Source organism: Salmo salar, chromosome ssa15, assembly GCF_905237065.1.
Source record: "Salmo salar chromosome ssa15, Ssal_v3.1, whole genome shotgun sequence".
NCBI classification, from domain to species: domain Eukaryota; kingdom Metazoa; phylum Chordata; class Actinopteri; order Salmoniformes; family Salmonidae; genus Salmo; species Salmo salar.
This window is the reverse complement of record NC_059456.1, coordinates 79,892,617-79,904,845: the sequence shown is the minus strand read 5'-3', so window position 1 is coordinate 79,904,845 and position 12,229 is coordinate 79,892,617. Positions and strand designations below refer to the sequence as shown.

Below are 12,229 nucleotides of genomic sequence, written 5' to 3'. Positions count from 1 at the left end.
GAGATTGGTGGGCGGAGTAGGAGAGGTGGGTGGAGCTGGGAGGGTCATCAGTGCTGATGGGGCACACCTGTGAAAGCTCAGCTGTGGCATAAAGCCACTGTTTCTCTATTCAGCAAGAGATTCCTCTCTCCATGCATATCGTTGGTTGGTTGGTTGGTTGGTTGGTTGGTTGGTTGGCAGTTGACACCTAATTTACTGACCGTCATGCCTCATGTGATTATTGTTGTGAGTGTTTACTTTATTTATGGTAATAATTTCGTTTTGTTATTCCTTTACTCAGTGTGTGGTTTTCCATTGTTACAATCTTGAGCCAGGTTGTAACAAAGTTGTAAATGCAACAAATGAGCTACTGATATTGTAACACAGCTTTCCAAGAAAACAAACACTGGGATGTCTTTGGTCTGTTTACATATATTTTAGAGGCTATTTATATAGAACATTTGGTAGGCTATAAAATCTATGTATAATTATTTGACTACTTTGGGGTGACTATTTTTATTACACAATTTCTGATATACAGAATGACTTGCCTTTTATTTTTGTGAATAAGTAAAAGCAGGAAATGCATTACCTATGCCCCTACTGCCATTCATTCCAATTAGACTGGTTTGGATTTCTCCCTGATTAAAATGGCTGACATGATCATACCATTCTGGAACTTTGAGGGTTTATGGCATAGCCCTTTTAATAATTAAATAGGATCTAAGGTGAAACAATTGTAGTGATTGTGGGTGAGAAATAGGACAGTAAATTAATTTGAAAAATGCATTCCTAATTGAGATTTGAAGGAAATTCAAGTGTTCAAGTTAGCCTAGGTTGTAAAGCTTAATTAGATAACTCACTACAGACCCAGGTTCGATCCCGGGCTGTATCACAACGGGCTGTGATCGGGAGTCCCATAGGGCTCAATTGGCCCAGTGTTGTCTGGGGTTTGGGAGGGTTTGGCTGGGTTAGGATGTCATTGTAAATAATAATTTCATAACTGACTTTCCTTATTTAAAAAGGTTAAATACTTGTTTTGTTTTTTAATCTAATGATGACCTATTGTTGCTCTCTATTGATAGAGAAGATGGAGAGGAACTTAGCATGTGAACTTACTCTTATGTGCAACTTGGTAAATATATGGGTAAAATCCCAAATTATTTTGAAGAACAATACAGTATTTGTTTTGATTTAATTAAAGATATTTCATGATAATTCACAATAGACTAGCTTGGGAATAGGACACACAGCATTCTACAAGTAACAGAAGGTCCTAACCATGAAAGGAACAATACAGTGTTTAGTATAACCAAAAAAATGTCAACAAACTTTTAAAAGACTAAATATCATTAATTAATTGAAATTAAATCCATTAATTGAAAATTGCTCAATATTTTCAGATTCTTGGGGAAATTGAATTTAGTTCACATACTGATGTGTTAGTTACAGCATGTGAACACTATACAAACCATTTTCAAAACTTATGCATATTCATCTTACAGGTCATGTGATTGCATTTGAACTGTATTTGAGTTAAAATTCAGAAGGCCTTTGGGGCTTGGCTGGCCTAGGTTGTTTTCACCTTCTCGGTCTGGAAACTCTGACACAGGATCTTCTTGGCACGGTGTCATTATTGATGGCCATTGTGAATGATACATGAGGCAGAATTTGAAATGGTTCAACCCCACTTTCTTGCAGAAAGCAAGAATCCCCTCTGGCTGGAAATTAATTGTTACCGATAATGGTTTACCACACTGTATTTTTAGAAGTGTGTTTAATTTGCACAGCAGCATGTCCCAGCCGGAGAGAGTTGATGACAAATAGAATTAGAACGTACATACAGTGTCTATGGTTAACCCTTGATACTCCTAGACTGTACGGATGAGAGATCTATATGCTTTCAGAAACCTCCGGAACCAGAACCTAAAAATGGAAAACAATCAAATATTGACACATATGCTATGATTTGTTTCACACAGACTTTTACACAATGTGTAGGTATTTGCTAACACTAACTTTTGGACTGATTTCTGCTTAAAGCCACTCACATTTGCTGATGACCTTTTTTTAAAGGATGCCTGTTCTGTTGTGTGTATCAGGGGTTGGCATAAGTGTTATGTTCAATTACATTACATACAATCAAACATTTATTTTGGGGTACAATCAGGTTTGAAGATGTCAAAAGTTGGATATGAATTGAATCTGACCCACTGGAATGATGAATAAGGATGTAACTTACCCTGGGTCCATGATGAGTTGAATGGCTGGATGCCTCCAGAAGGACCTGTCAGTGTCAATGAATACAGAATATTCAGTTACATTTATTGTCTTGGAGTTACAGTGGTGATGTTAGTACAGTTACCAACATAGACAATATCATGATATCTAAAATTCATTTCAATAAACAGTCATCTTACCTGTGCAGGTAACTCCTGCATCTTCATAGTGGACACAGTTATGGTTCCCCAGTCCACTGTGGGGACACTGCAGCAAAGAGTCTTCAGAGCCAGAACAAGCCAGGTCATCCAGAGAGATAGAGCCACTTCCTTCTCCAAACTCTGCAGATCTAAAGGCCTCTTGAGCTTCTCCACAGCCCAACTCTCTGCACACCACCTGGGCATCCCTCAGATCCCACCAATCATCACACACTGTACCCCACTGGCCAGAGTGGAACACCTCCACTCTACCAGAGCAGTTGTCGGTGCCGTTGACCAGACGCACTCTGGAAGTGCCATCTGTAAAATACAAGAAAAACTGTGAAGATTAACAGATACTGGGATTGTTGTTGAGTTGAAAACTTTGTAGACGGAATATGAAGAGAATATATTACCGTAGGTCCATGTGGAGTTTTGCTGGATGTTCTCTGTAGGACCTGTAAAAAAAGATACAGTACCTGTCTGAACTCCATTTAATACGTTTTGTGATTTATTCAAATAAAAACATTTTAACGGTCAATTACGAGGTGTACATATGTTTCATGAATTTTGCATGGGTATTGCAAGGAACAAATACAGGCCCTCTATGCACATGTTGATAAACAAGATCCAAAATTGGCAGTGGGATTTATGCCGATGAGAAATTGTTTTGTTAATATGAATTCAAATCAAATCAAGTGAAATTGTTTTTGTCACGTGCCGAATGAATTTTGGGGCGTGCTCGGTCCTCTTTTTCCTGTTGTCCACAATCATCTCCTTTGTCTTAATCATGTTGAGGGAGAGGTTGTTGTCCTTGCACCACACGGTCAAGTCTCTGACCACCTCTCTATAGGCTGTCTCGTCGCTGTCGATGATCAGGCCTACCACTGTTGCGTCATCAGCAAACTTAATGATGGTGTTGGAGTCGTGCCTGGCCGTGCAGTCATGAGTGAACAGGGAGTACAGGAGGGGACTAAGCACGCACCCCTGAGTTGCCCCCGTGTTGAGGATCAGCGTGGCGGATGTGTTGTTATCGACCCTTACCACCTGGGGGCGGGCGGCCCGTCAAGAAGTCCAGGATCCAGTTGCAGAGGTATTTAGTCCCAGGATCTTTAGCTTAGTGATGAACTTTGAGGGCACTATGGTGTTGAACGCTGAGCTGTAGTCAATGAATAGCATTCCCACATAGGTGTTCCTTTTGTCCAGGTGGGAAAGGGCAGTGTGGCAGTGTGCAATAGAGATTTTCTCATCTGTAGATCTGTTGGTGCGGTATGCAAATTGGTGTGGGTCTAGGGTTTCTGAGATATTGGTGTTGATGTGAACCATGACCAGCCTTTCAAAGCATTTTATGCCTACAGACGTGAGTGCTACGGGTCGGTAGTCATTTAGGCAGGTTACCTTAGTGTTGGGCACAGGGACTATGGTGGTCTGCTTGAAACATGTTGGTATCACAGACTCAGACAGGGAGAGGTTGAAATTGTCAGTGAAGACACTTGCCAGTTGGTCAGTGCATGCTCTGAGTGCACATCCTGGTAATCCATCTGGCCCAGCGGCCTTGTGAATGTTGACCTGTTTAAAGGTCTTGCTCACATCACCTGCAGAGAGCGTGATCACACAGTCGTCCGGAACAGCTGATGCTCTCATATATGTTTCAGTGTTACTTGCCTCGAAGCGAGCATAGAAGTTATTTAGCTCGTCTGGTAGGCTCTTGTCACTGGGCAGCTCTCGGCTGTGCTTCCCTTTGTAGCCTGTAATAGTTTGCAAGCCCTGCCACATCCGACGAGCGTCGTAACCGGTGTATGAGCATTTTCCTGTTTGCTTACGGCGGAATACAGCTCATTGAGTGCAGTTTTAGTGCCAGCCTCGGTCTGTGGTGGTATGTAGACAGCTACAAAAAATACAGATGAAAACTCTCTAGGTAGATAGTGTGGTCTACAGCTTATCATGAGATATTCCACCTCAGGCGAGCAAAACCTTGAGACTTCCTTAGATATCGTGCACCAGCTGTTGTTTACATAAATGCATAGGCCCCCGCTCCATGCCTTACCAGAGGCTGCTGTTCTGTTCTGCCGATAGAGTTTATAACCCGCCAGCTGTATGTTCTTAATGTCGTCGGTCAGCCACGACTCGGTGAAACATAAGAAATACAGTTTTGAATGTCTGTTGGTAGGATATACATGCTTTCAGTTCGTCCCATTTATTTTCCAGCGATTGAACGTTAGCTAGCAGAACAGAAGGCAAGGGCAGATTAGCCACTCGTTGCCTGATCCTCACAAGGCATCCCGATCTCTTTTTGCAAAACCTACGTTTCCTTTTCTATCAAATCATGGGGATCTGGGCCTGGCGTCCGTAGTATATCCCTCGCGTCCGACTCATTGAAGAAGAACTCCTCGTCCAACTTGAGGTGAGTAATCCCAGTTCTGATTTCCAGAAGCTCTTTTCGGTCATTAGAGATGGGAGCAGCAACATTATGTACAAAATAAGTTACGAACAACGCGAAAAGACAAACAAAATAGCATGGTTGGTTAAGAGCCAATAAGATGGCAGCCCTACACTCTGGCGCCATCTTCCTTTAGCGTTAACAGTGTAAATGTGATGCACACAATTAATCACAAACTGATTTTGGTGTACAATACGTTTTGATGACTCACATAAACTGGATATAAATTGAATGTGACCCACTAGAATATTGAATAAGAGTTTAACTTACCCTGGGTCCATGATGCGGTAAATGGCTGTATACATTTTACATTGGTTTTGCATATATCATAGTTCTATAAAAGCAAAGGCAAAAGACGGCAACCTTGCCTGGTTCCTCTGCTCTGAAGGAATTATTTTGATAGGACATCATTAGTGAATATGGCATTTGTTTTTTCATGAATGGTTTTGATCCAGTTAAATAAAGTAAACCCCATATTAGATTGATCCAATATTGCAAAAAGAAAGTAAGAAGGTCCACACTGAGTTAAATGGCTGGATATCTCCAGAAGGACCTGTCATAGAATTAGGTTTTTCATCTAGTTTGGTGTTACAGTGACACTAGTACTGTTAACAACATAGACAATATCATGATGTCTGAACTTCATTCCACCAAACATGTATCTTATCAGTGTAGGTCTTCATAGTGGGAACAGTTTTGGATCCCTAGTCCACTGTGGGGACACTGCAGCAAAGAGTCTTCAGAGCCAGAACAGGCATCCATCTGATCCCAGGCATCATCACACACTGTACCCCATTTGCCACAGTGGAACACCTTCACTCTACCAGAGCAGTTGTTGGAGCCGTTGACTATACGCACTTCAAAGATGCCATCTTCATGGTAAAGGTAACACATATATTTACTTGTCTTTGACTATATAAACATGCACACAATACTAAGATTAATATAATAGTTTGATTAAAATGTTTAGATGCTTTGCAAGAAGAATGATCACCTTTACAATCTGGTTTATATGGACACATCTGATGGGACTTTGGAAAATGCAGAAAATCGCCAATCAAAATAAAAGTTCCATCACTGTGACCATATTATTTTTGGGAAGCCTATTTGATCTGAGTTTGGACATATAAACTATTTCTAAGATGCATACTTTCATATTTTCCAAACTTACTTTACTCGTGCCAAAGAGCGAGGCTGGTGCTGCTCGTGACAGCATATGCACAGATGAAATAACCCGCAGGTACCCTGACAACCCTATTTTCCCCAACCTTTCTTACCTGCACAGATGACTCCTGCATCCTCATTATGGTCACAGTTGTGTACCCCTGGTTCACTTCCGCTGCAGTCTTGTAATGATCTCTCTGTGCCCTCACACGACACATCGTCCAGAGTGATGGGTCCTGAGCCCTGACCAAAACAGGCTCTACCTGGGGCTTCCTGGGCCATCCCACAGCTCAGTGCTTGACACACCACCTGGGCATCCCTCAGATCCCAGTCATCATCACACACTGTACCCCACTGGCCAGAGTGGAACACCTCCACTCTACCAGAGCAGTTGTTGGAGCCACCGGCCAAGCGAATTGAAGGTCCAGCTTTGATAGGTAAATAATCTGTTTTAATGTTAACAAATTGACACATCAGGCTGTGGAGATTATTGTGTAGTGTGCAGACAAATTAATGTACTCATTCTGGTGTGAATCTGCAATCCATAGGGAGGAACATGAAAAACAAAGAGTTGTTGCATATACTGTATGTTACCTTGAAAAGCGTTATTAATAAATAAAGCTAACTGTGCCTTAAATTTGCTGAAATTTGTAGTGGCTGTTTAGATAAAACTCAACCGAGGATTACAGTTTCGCCCATAAACTACTTTCAGGGTCAGGAACCATCTAACAGTTAAATACGGAACTTCCCCTTTAATCTCACCTGAGCAGACCACACTCGCATCCTCAGGATGCATGCAGTTATGCTGACCTATCGCCTCAGAGGGGCAGTCAAAGAGAGTGCCTTCTGTGCCAACACAGGCTATGTTGTCCAGCAGAATGGGAATGCCAACTCCCATACCAAACCAGGCCTGTCCAGGGGCATCCATAGCCCACCCACAGCTGAGCTGTCTGCAGACCACGTCAGCGTCGCTCACGTCCCAGTCATCATCACACACCGTACCCCACTGCCCCGCATAATACACTTCCACCCTCCCTGAACACTGATTAGGACCATCCACCAGCCGGATCAATGGGCCATCATCTGGGACCACTGGAGAGAAGAGTACATTATTTTAGGTAGTCTCAAGGCTTGGTTCCTCAGTGCAGTATATGTTTGCTTTGTAAGGACCACTCATATTGTCAATTTGAATATAGTTTTATGGAATTTATCTTACTGTTTCTATCTGGGTCCTCTTGTTCTTGAATTGGATGTGAGGAAAATATTAAATAATGAAAAGGTGTGTGAGATATTGTGAAAAACAGGTATTCAATTCTCCTTAATTAATCTCAACATTAACTATTTTATTCAATTGAGCTTACTGCATTTGTAGGCTTAGACTTACCCGTCATGCAAGTTACACTGGCATCTTCATCATGGCCACAGTTATGGTTTCCTATCCCTCCTGAGTTGCATTCCAGTAAAGATCCCTCACTTCCCATGCATGCCACATCGTCCAATAGGATGGAGCCACTCCCCTCACCAAAGTGAGCCTGTTGAGGAGCCTCCGTGGCTGGTCCACAGCTCAGCTCCCTACATACAACTTGGGCATCTAGGAAACCCCAATTATCATCACAGACTGTCCCCCAACTCCCATCATGGTAGACCTCCACCCTTCCAGAGCAGTGATTGGGACCATCAACTAAGCGCACTGCCAAGCCAGCTGTTAAAAGGAAGGGAAAGTGAGAAACACATTACAGGCATTGACTTTTTGTTTTTCAAATAAGTATTATGACTCGTTCTGCAACTGAAACATAAAGTAAGGAATCCTTTTTTTATTACTCACAATGAGATTCTGAAGGGGATTGACCTGAGAGATGGAGAGAGAGAAGGGGGGGTAGACAGCGAGAGAGAAAAATGGTAGCATTACACAAGCCCCTAGTTGAAGTTGGTAGTTTAGATGCATCTTTATACCAAATTCAACCACTCACCTGACTGACCTTCACATATCACTCCTGCATCCTCAAAGTGTACACAGTTGTGTGACCCCAGTCCATCTGAGCTGCAGCTAAGCAGTGACTCTTCATTCCCAGAACATTCCACATCATCTAGCCAGATCTCCCCCTTACCCCAGCCAAAGTGGGCCTGGTGCAGGGCCTTCTGGGCTGCCCCACAGCCCAGTGCCCTACACACTACCTTGGCATCCAGCAGGTCCCAGTTGTCATCACACACTGTACCCCACTGGCCTGCATAGTACACCTCCACCCTGCCAGAGCAGTTGTATGGGCCATCCACTAAACGTACTCCTCCAGAACTGACTGAGGCAGATAGAAAATAATTGTGTAGTTAAGTCCCACGTTAAGGGCTCTATTCAATCTGTATCGCTGAAGCATTACAGATTGCGCACTAGAAATGTAAAGATAATTTCCGATTCAGCCGACATTTGCAGCGTTTACAGTAAATGCAGTCTCAGCTAACGCGGAAACATTACCTTTAAATTTCAATCACGCTATAATACTGAACTACCACAATACAGATTGAATAGAGCCCTATTTAGACACTTTGAGTATTTATATGATAGTCACACAAAGAGGTACTTTAACTACAGTGTATGACTGACATCATGTAATTAAAAATATTTATAGAGATTAAACTTGCCAACAAACTCAATAACAGAACTTATTAGAAGTCTATGGTCTCAGCGCTTCATTATTATACTTACGTCTGTCTAGAACTCGAGATGCTCCTTCATTGGAGCAAACAACTACATGAGAGGAACATAATGATAAAACATACAATAAGGTAAAGACGTTATATTTTATAGCCATGTCAAAGGTTATGTGTATGTGAGAGTTGATAGGAGGTGGACACGGATGTGTTTCAGTCCTTATTTGCTATTAGTTAACAGATTAATTGGAAAACAAATTAGACCAGGATATTAGTAGTCATATACTTCACAGTGCTGTTTCTGAACTTTCGCAAATCAATATGGCATTTATACAATGAACATGTTAGTGAGCAGAGTAACCATTGTGGATTAACTCAATAATATTAAATAAACAATGATTTGCAGAGAACCTTGCACAAAACTACTATATGAAATCCTAGAGCCCTGTGTAGTAAACAAAATATGAATTGTGTTTTAAGTATTTTGTAAAACACACTATTTTTTAACATGGGACAAACATTTTCATAAATAGTTAACATAAATATGAATGTATGGTATTGTTAAAATACAATTTGCTCACCTGCAATCACAAATGCTAGGTACCACTTGCGCTTGGGTGTAAGATTCATGATCAAAGTTGAGAATGTCATGTTTGAGCCTTTTTATAGCCCAGTTTTGTTACCTTTTGTTGTGTGTCACCTGATTTCTCCAAAGAGGAAAACCGATATCTAACAAAAGATGGCATTTATGTATCACTGAATACATATTACATAACACCAGTGAAGACTACTATTTGAAAAGAAAGCACATAAAGGAATCTTCTCTGGGAATAAGAGTAACACACCGTTTATCAAAACAGAATACAAGCTTTCTGTGCTGGTTGCTCTATTTATTTTAGGCTCTGATTAAAGGAGAGCTCAACAATGAGGGGACAGAATTTAACAGCTAAATGAAAGTTGTCGGGTTATTTAATAGCACGTGAGAATATCAGGCATGGGCTGACACCAGCTCCGTGATAGAAAGTATTTTGAGAAAATAGAATGTATGTATTTTGGGTAGTAGTTGTTTCAGAACCATATTAAAAATGTTCCAGGTGCTTTCCTCTTCCCACTTTCAATTCCCTGGGGGGTAGGCCTGTTTCATGATAGGTAGTGGGATGGGGTCAATTTTAACAAGCTAACTTAGAAACAAAACATATCCTGGTTAGTTGTAATTTTGCCCATGTGAAACTAAACTACTAGGACATTATGATACAACTCAGGATTTGCTGGTTCACTTAGTGGGCTTAGCCTCTGACCAGTTTCCCAGTGACTTTGACAAGTTTGCTCATCTCACATAGTAAACATTCAAAGATTTTACATTTACATTTACATTTAAGTCATTTAGCAGACGCTCTTATCCAGAGCGACTTACAAAATGGTGCATTCACCTTATGATATCCAGTGGAACAACCACTTTACAATAGTGCATCTAAATCTTTTAAGGGGGGGGGTTAGAAGGATTACTTTATCCTATCCTAGGTATTCCTTAAAGAGGTGGGGTTTCAGGTGTCTCCGGAAGGTGGTGATTGACTCCGCTGTCCTGGCGTCGTGAGGGAGCTTGTTCCACCATTGGGGTGCCAGAGCAGCGAACAGTTTTGACTGGGCTGAGCGGGAACTGTGCTTCCTCAGAGGTAGGGGGGCCAGCAGGCCAGTGGTGGATGAACGCAGTGCCCTTGTTTGGGTCTAGGGCCTGATCAGAGCCTGAAAAAAATTTGACAGAATTATTGTTCTGTGGTAAACTCTCCATATAAATTGATGTAATAATGTGATGTATGCCCCTCTCGTATTCAAAATGTTAACCTTAGACAACATTAATTTAGCTCATTACAAACTCGAAGGAAATAGTCATTTCAGTGTGATGCATCAGTGTATCAATGGGTTACACCTATAGGACACTTTCTATTCAGTAAGGACCAAATCTTAAATTGGGATATAGGCACATGCATTATGTAAATGAGAGACTAAAGCAGGAACAATGTGTGTGGATTTGGCCTAGAAGACATGACCACAATACTAGAAATCCCCTTTAGAGGTCATACAACTGCTAATGCTCTTACTATTGGTTTTCAAACAATATTTAGGCCTAATTATAATGAATGCATATGCTTGTAAATCTCATATCTTGCACTTTTAAAGAGCATTGTCCTTGGGTTATGAGAGGCTCAATCAGTGTGAATGAATTTAGCATAATCCCCTCTGCATAATCAGTTTTTGAAGCAGGCATTGAATTTCAGAACACATGCTTCAGAAGAGGCACCCGTTCTCTCACTCCGCTATAGCACAAACCACGTCAGAAATCTAGGTCAAAGTTCATTTGTACTTTTCTTACGGTGTGCTAAATTGCAGTGTATATGTTTGTTGTAGTAGTCTCTGAAAACCCTCGATAAGCAGAAAGAAATGCCTGCACCCACGGAGAAGTGAAGAAACAGCCACTGCCAGGCGTTTATTTTCCATCGCCTTGGAAATATTCAAACAATTTTTACGAAGTGCTCTCATAACCAAAGGGGTTCTTTGGGGCCACTTACAAGGTACTCATCATATCTTCAGACTCAAGGTAAATTGTGACGTGGAAGCAACGTTGATTGAACATGTTTTTGCTCAGTGGGATGTTTTTTCCCAAAATGTTATGTCTTATCATCCGTTGAATGATAATGGAAAGGACAAGTAATTAACATTTTAAAAATGAGCAGATTTTTTTTCTCATTATTTTGACCTCCCACATTACAATCTGAAGAAGTGTAAACTATAACTTGCCTAGTTAAATAAAGGTTAAATAAAAAAAATTAAAAAAACAATAACATAGCATATTAGCTAGAAAGGTATCTCCAAACTAGGGCTGTGACGATTATGGAATTTAGGGTAACGATTAACGTTAATTGTCATGCAAATCGCACAGTTATTATCATAATTGTCATTTATGTTTATGTTTTTTGTTGTTGTTGCTTGTAATGCATCATAATGCATCTTTGAAAAACATGAATAACACTACTGCACACATAATATGAATAACACTACTGCACACCTAATGTGAATAACACTACTGCACACCTAATGTGAATAACACTACGGCACACCTAATGTATACAACACCGTTTTGGTGACACCCCTTTCTCAAAAAACGAATGGTTTTGACCGCTTAGATATTTTTGAAATATCTTCTTCTCCCAACCGCGCCGTTCTGCTCGTAAAATGATCAACAACGTTGCCCACTTCACGTATAAATAATAAACTGCTATTGGGTAAACCATATCTACTTGAATATAAAGTCTCCTGTAAATAATGTATTAAGGCAATTAAAATCATTATTATACGATAATTGTACCCCACTCCAAACACATGTTCGCCAATAGCAGCTGTTTAGCTGGTTAAAGGTTAGGGAGTGAACCAACTTGGGTCTCAGAGCATTTCGTATTATTCTGTACTTTAATCTGAGACACTCCATTTAATATTATATTGTTATATTTCGAATGGTATGTATTTATTTGTGGATGTCCGTCACCCATTTCGTATTGTATGTTACGAATTACAATTCGTAGTATAT

The 12,229-nt window shown here is 40.8% G+C and overlaps 1 protein-coding gene across 2 annotated transcripts; it reads right to left on the bottom strand.

Annotated features, from left to right (window-relative positions):
• Nucleotides 1-1,168: 1,168 nt before the first annotated feature.
• LOC106572034 (deleted in malignant brain tumors 1 protein) lies at nucleotides 1,169-10,085 on the bottom strand. 2 transcript variants are annotated; one of them, XM_014145756.2, is made up of 12 exons: nucleotides 9,228-10,085; nucleotides 8,702-8,743; nucleotides 7,971-8,297; nucleotides 7,826-7,849; nucleotides 7,385-7,702; nucleotides 7,217-7,240; nucleotides 6,763-7,092; nucleotides 6,114-6,428; nucleotides 2,813-2,854; nucleotides 2,400-2,717; nucleotides 2,222-2,266; nucleotides 1,169-1,905 (listed from the first exon to the last, which is right to left on the bottom strand). In XM_014145756.2, exons 1-12 carry the CDS (start codon nucleotides 9,295-9,297, stop codon nucleotides 1,883-1,885), a joined length of 1,878 nt encoding a protein of 625 aa, XP_014001231.1. In that variant the 5' UTR covers nucleotides 9,298-10,085; the 3' UTR covers nucleotides 1,169-1,882. The 2 variants fall into 2 exon arrangements, with proteins under 2 accessions (XP_014001231.1, XP_014001229.1); XM_014145754.2 differs by having other exon boundaries at nucleotides 6,114-6,446; nucleotides 9,228-10,084.
• Between the last annotated feature and the right edge of the window lie 2,144 nt (nucleotides 10,086-12,229).

What these genes read in the sequence shown, in the direction of transcription:
- LOC106572034 (XM_014145754.2), bottom strand. Translation starts at nt 9,297, where the DNA reads ATGACATTCTCAACTTTGATCATGAATCTTACACCCAAGCGCAAGTGG. An exon ending in TGCGAGTGTGGTCTGCTCAG is followed by an intron (nt 6,447 to 6,762) that starts GTGAGATTAAAG and finishes ACATTAAAACAG; the next exon opens with ATTATTTACCTATCAAAGCT. An exon ending in TGCAGGAGTCATCTGTGCAG is followed by an intron (nt 2,855 to 6,113) that starts GTAAGAAAGGTT and finishes CTTTTTTTACAG; the next exon opens with GTCCTACAGAGAACATCCAG.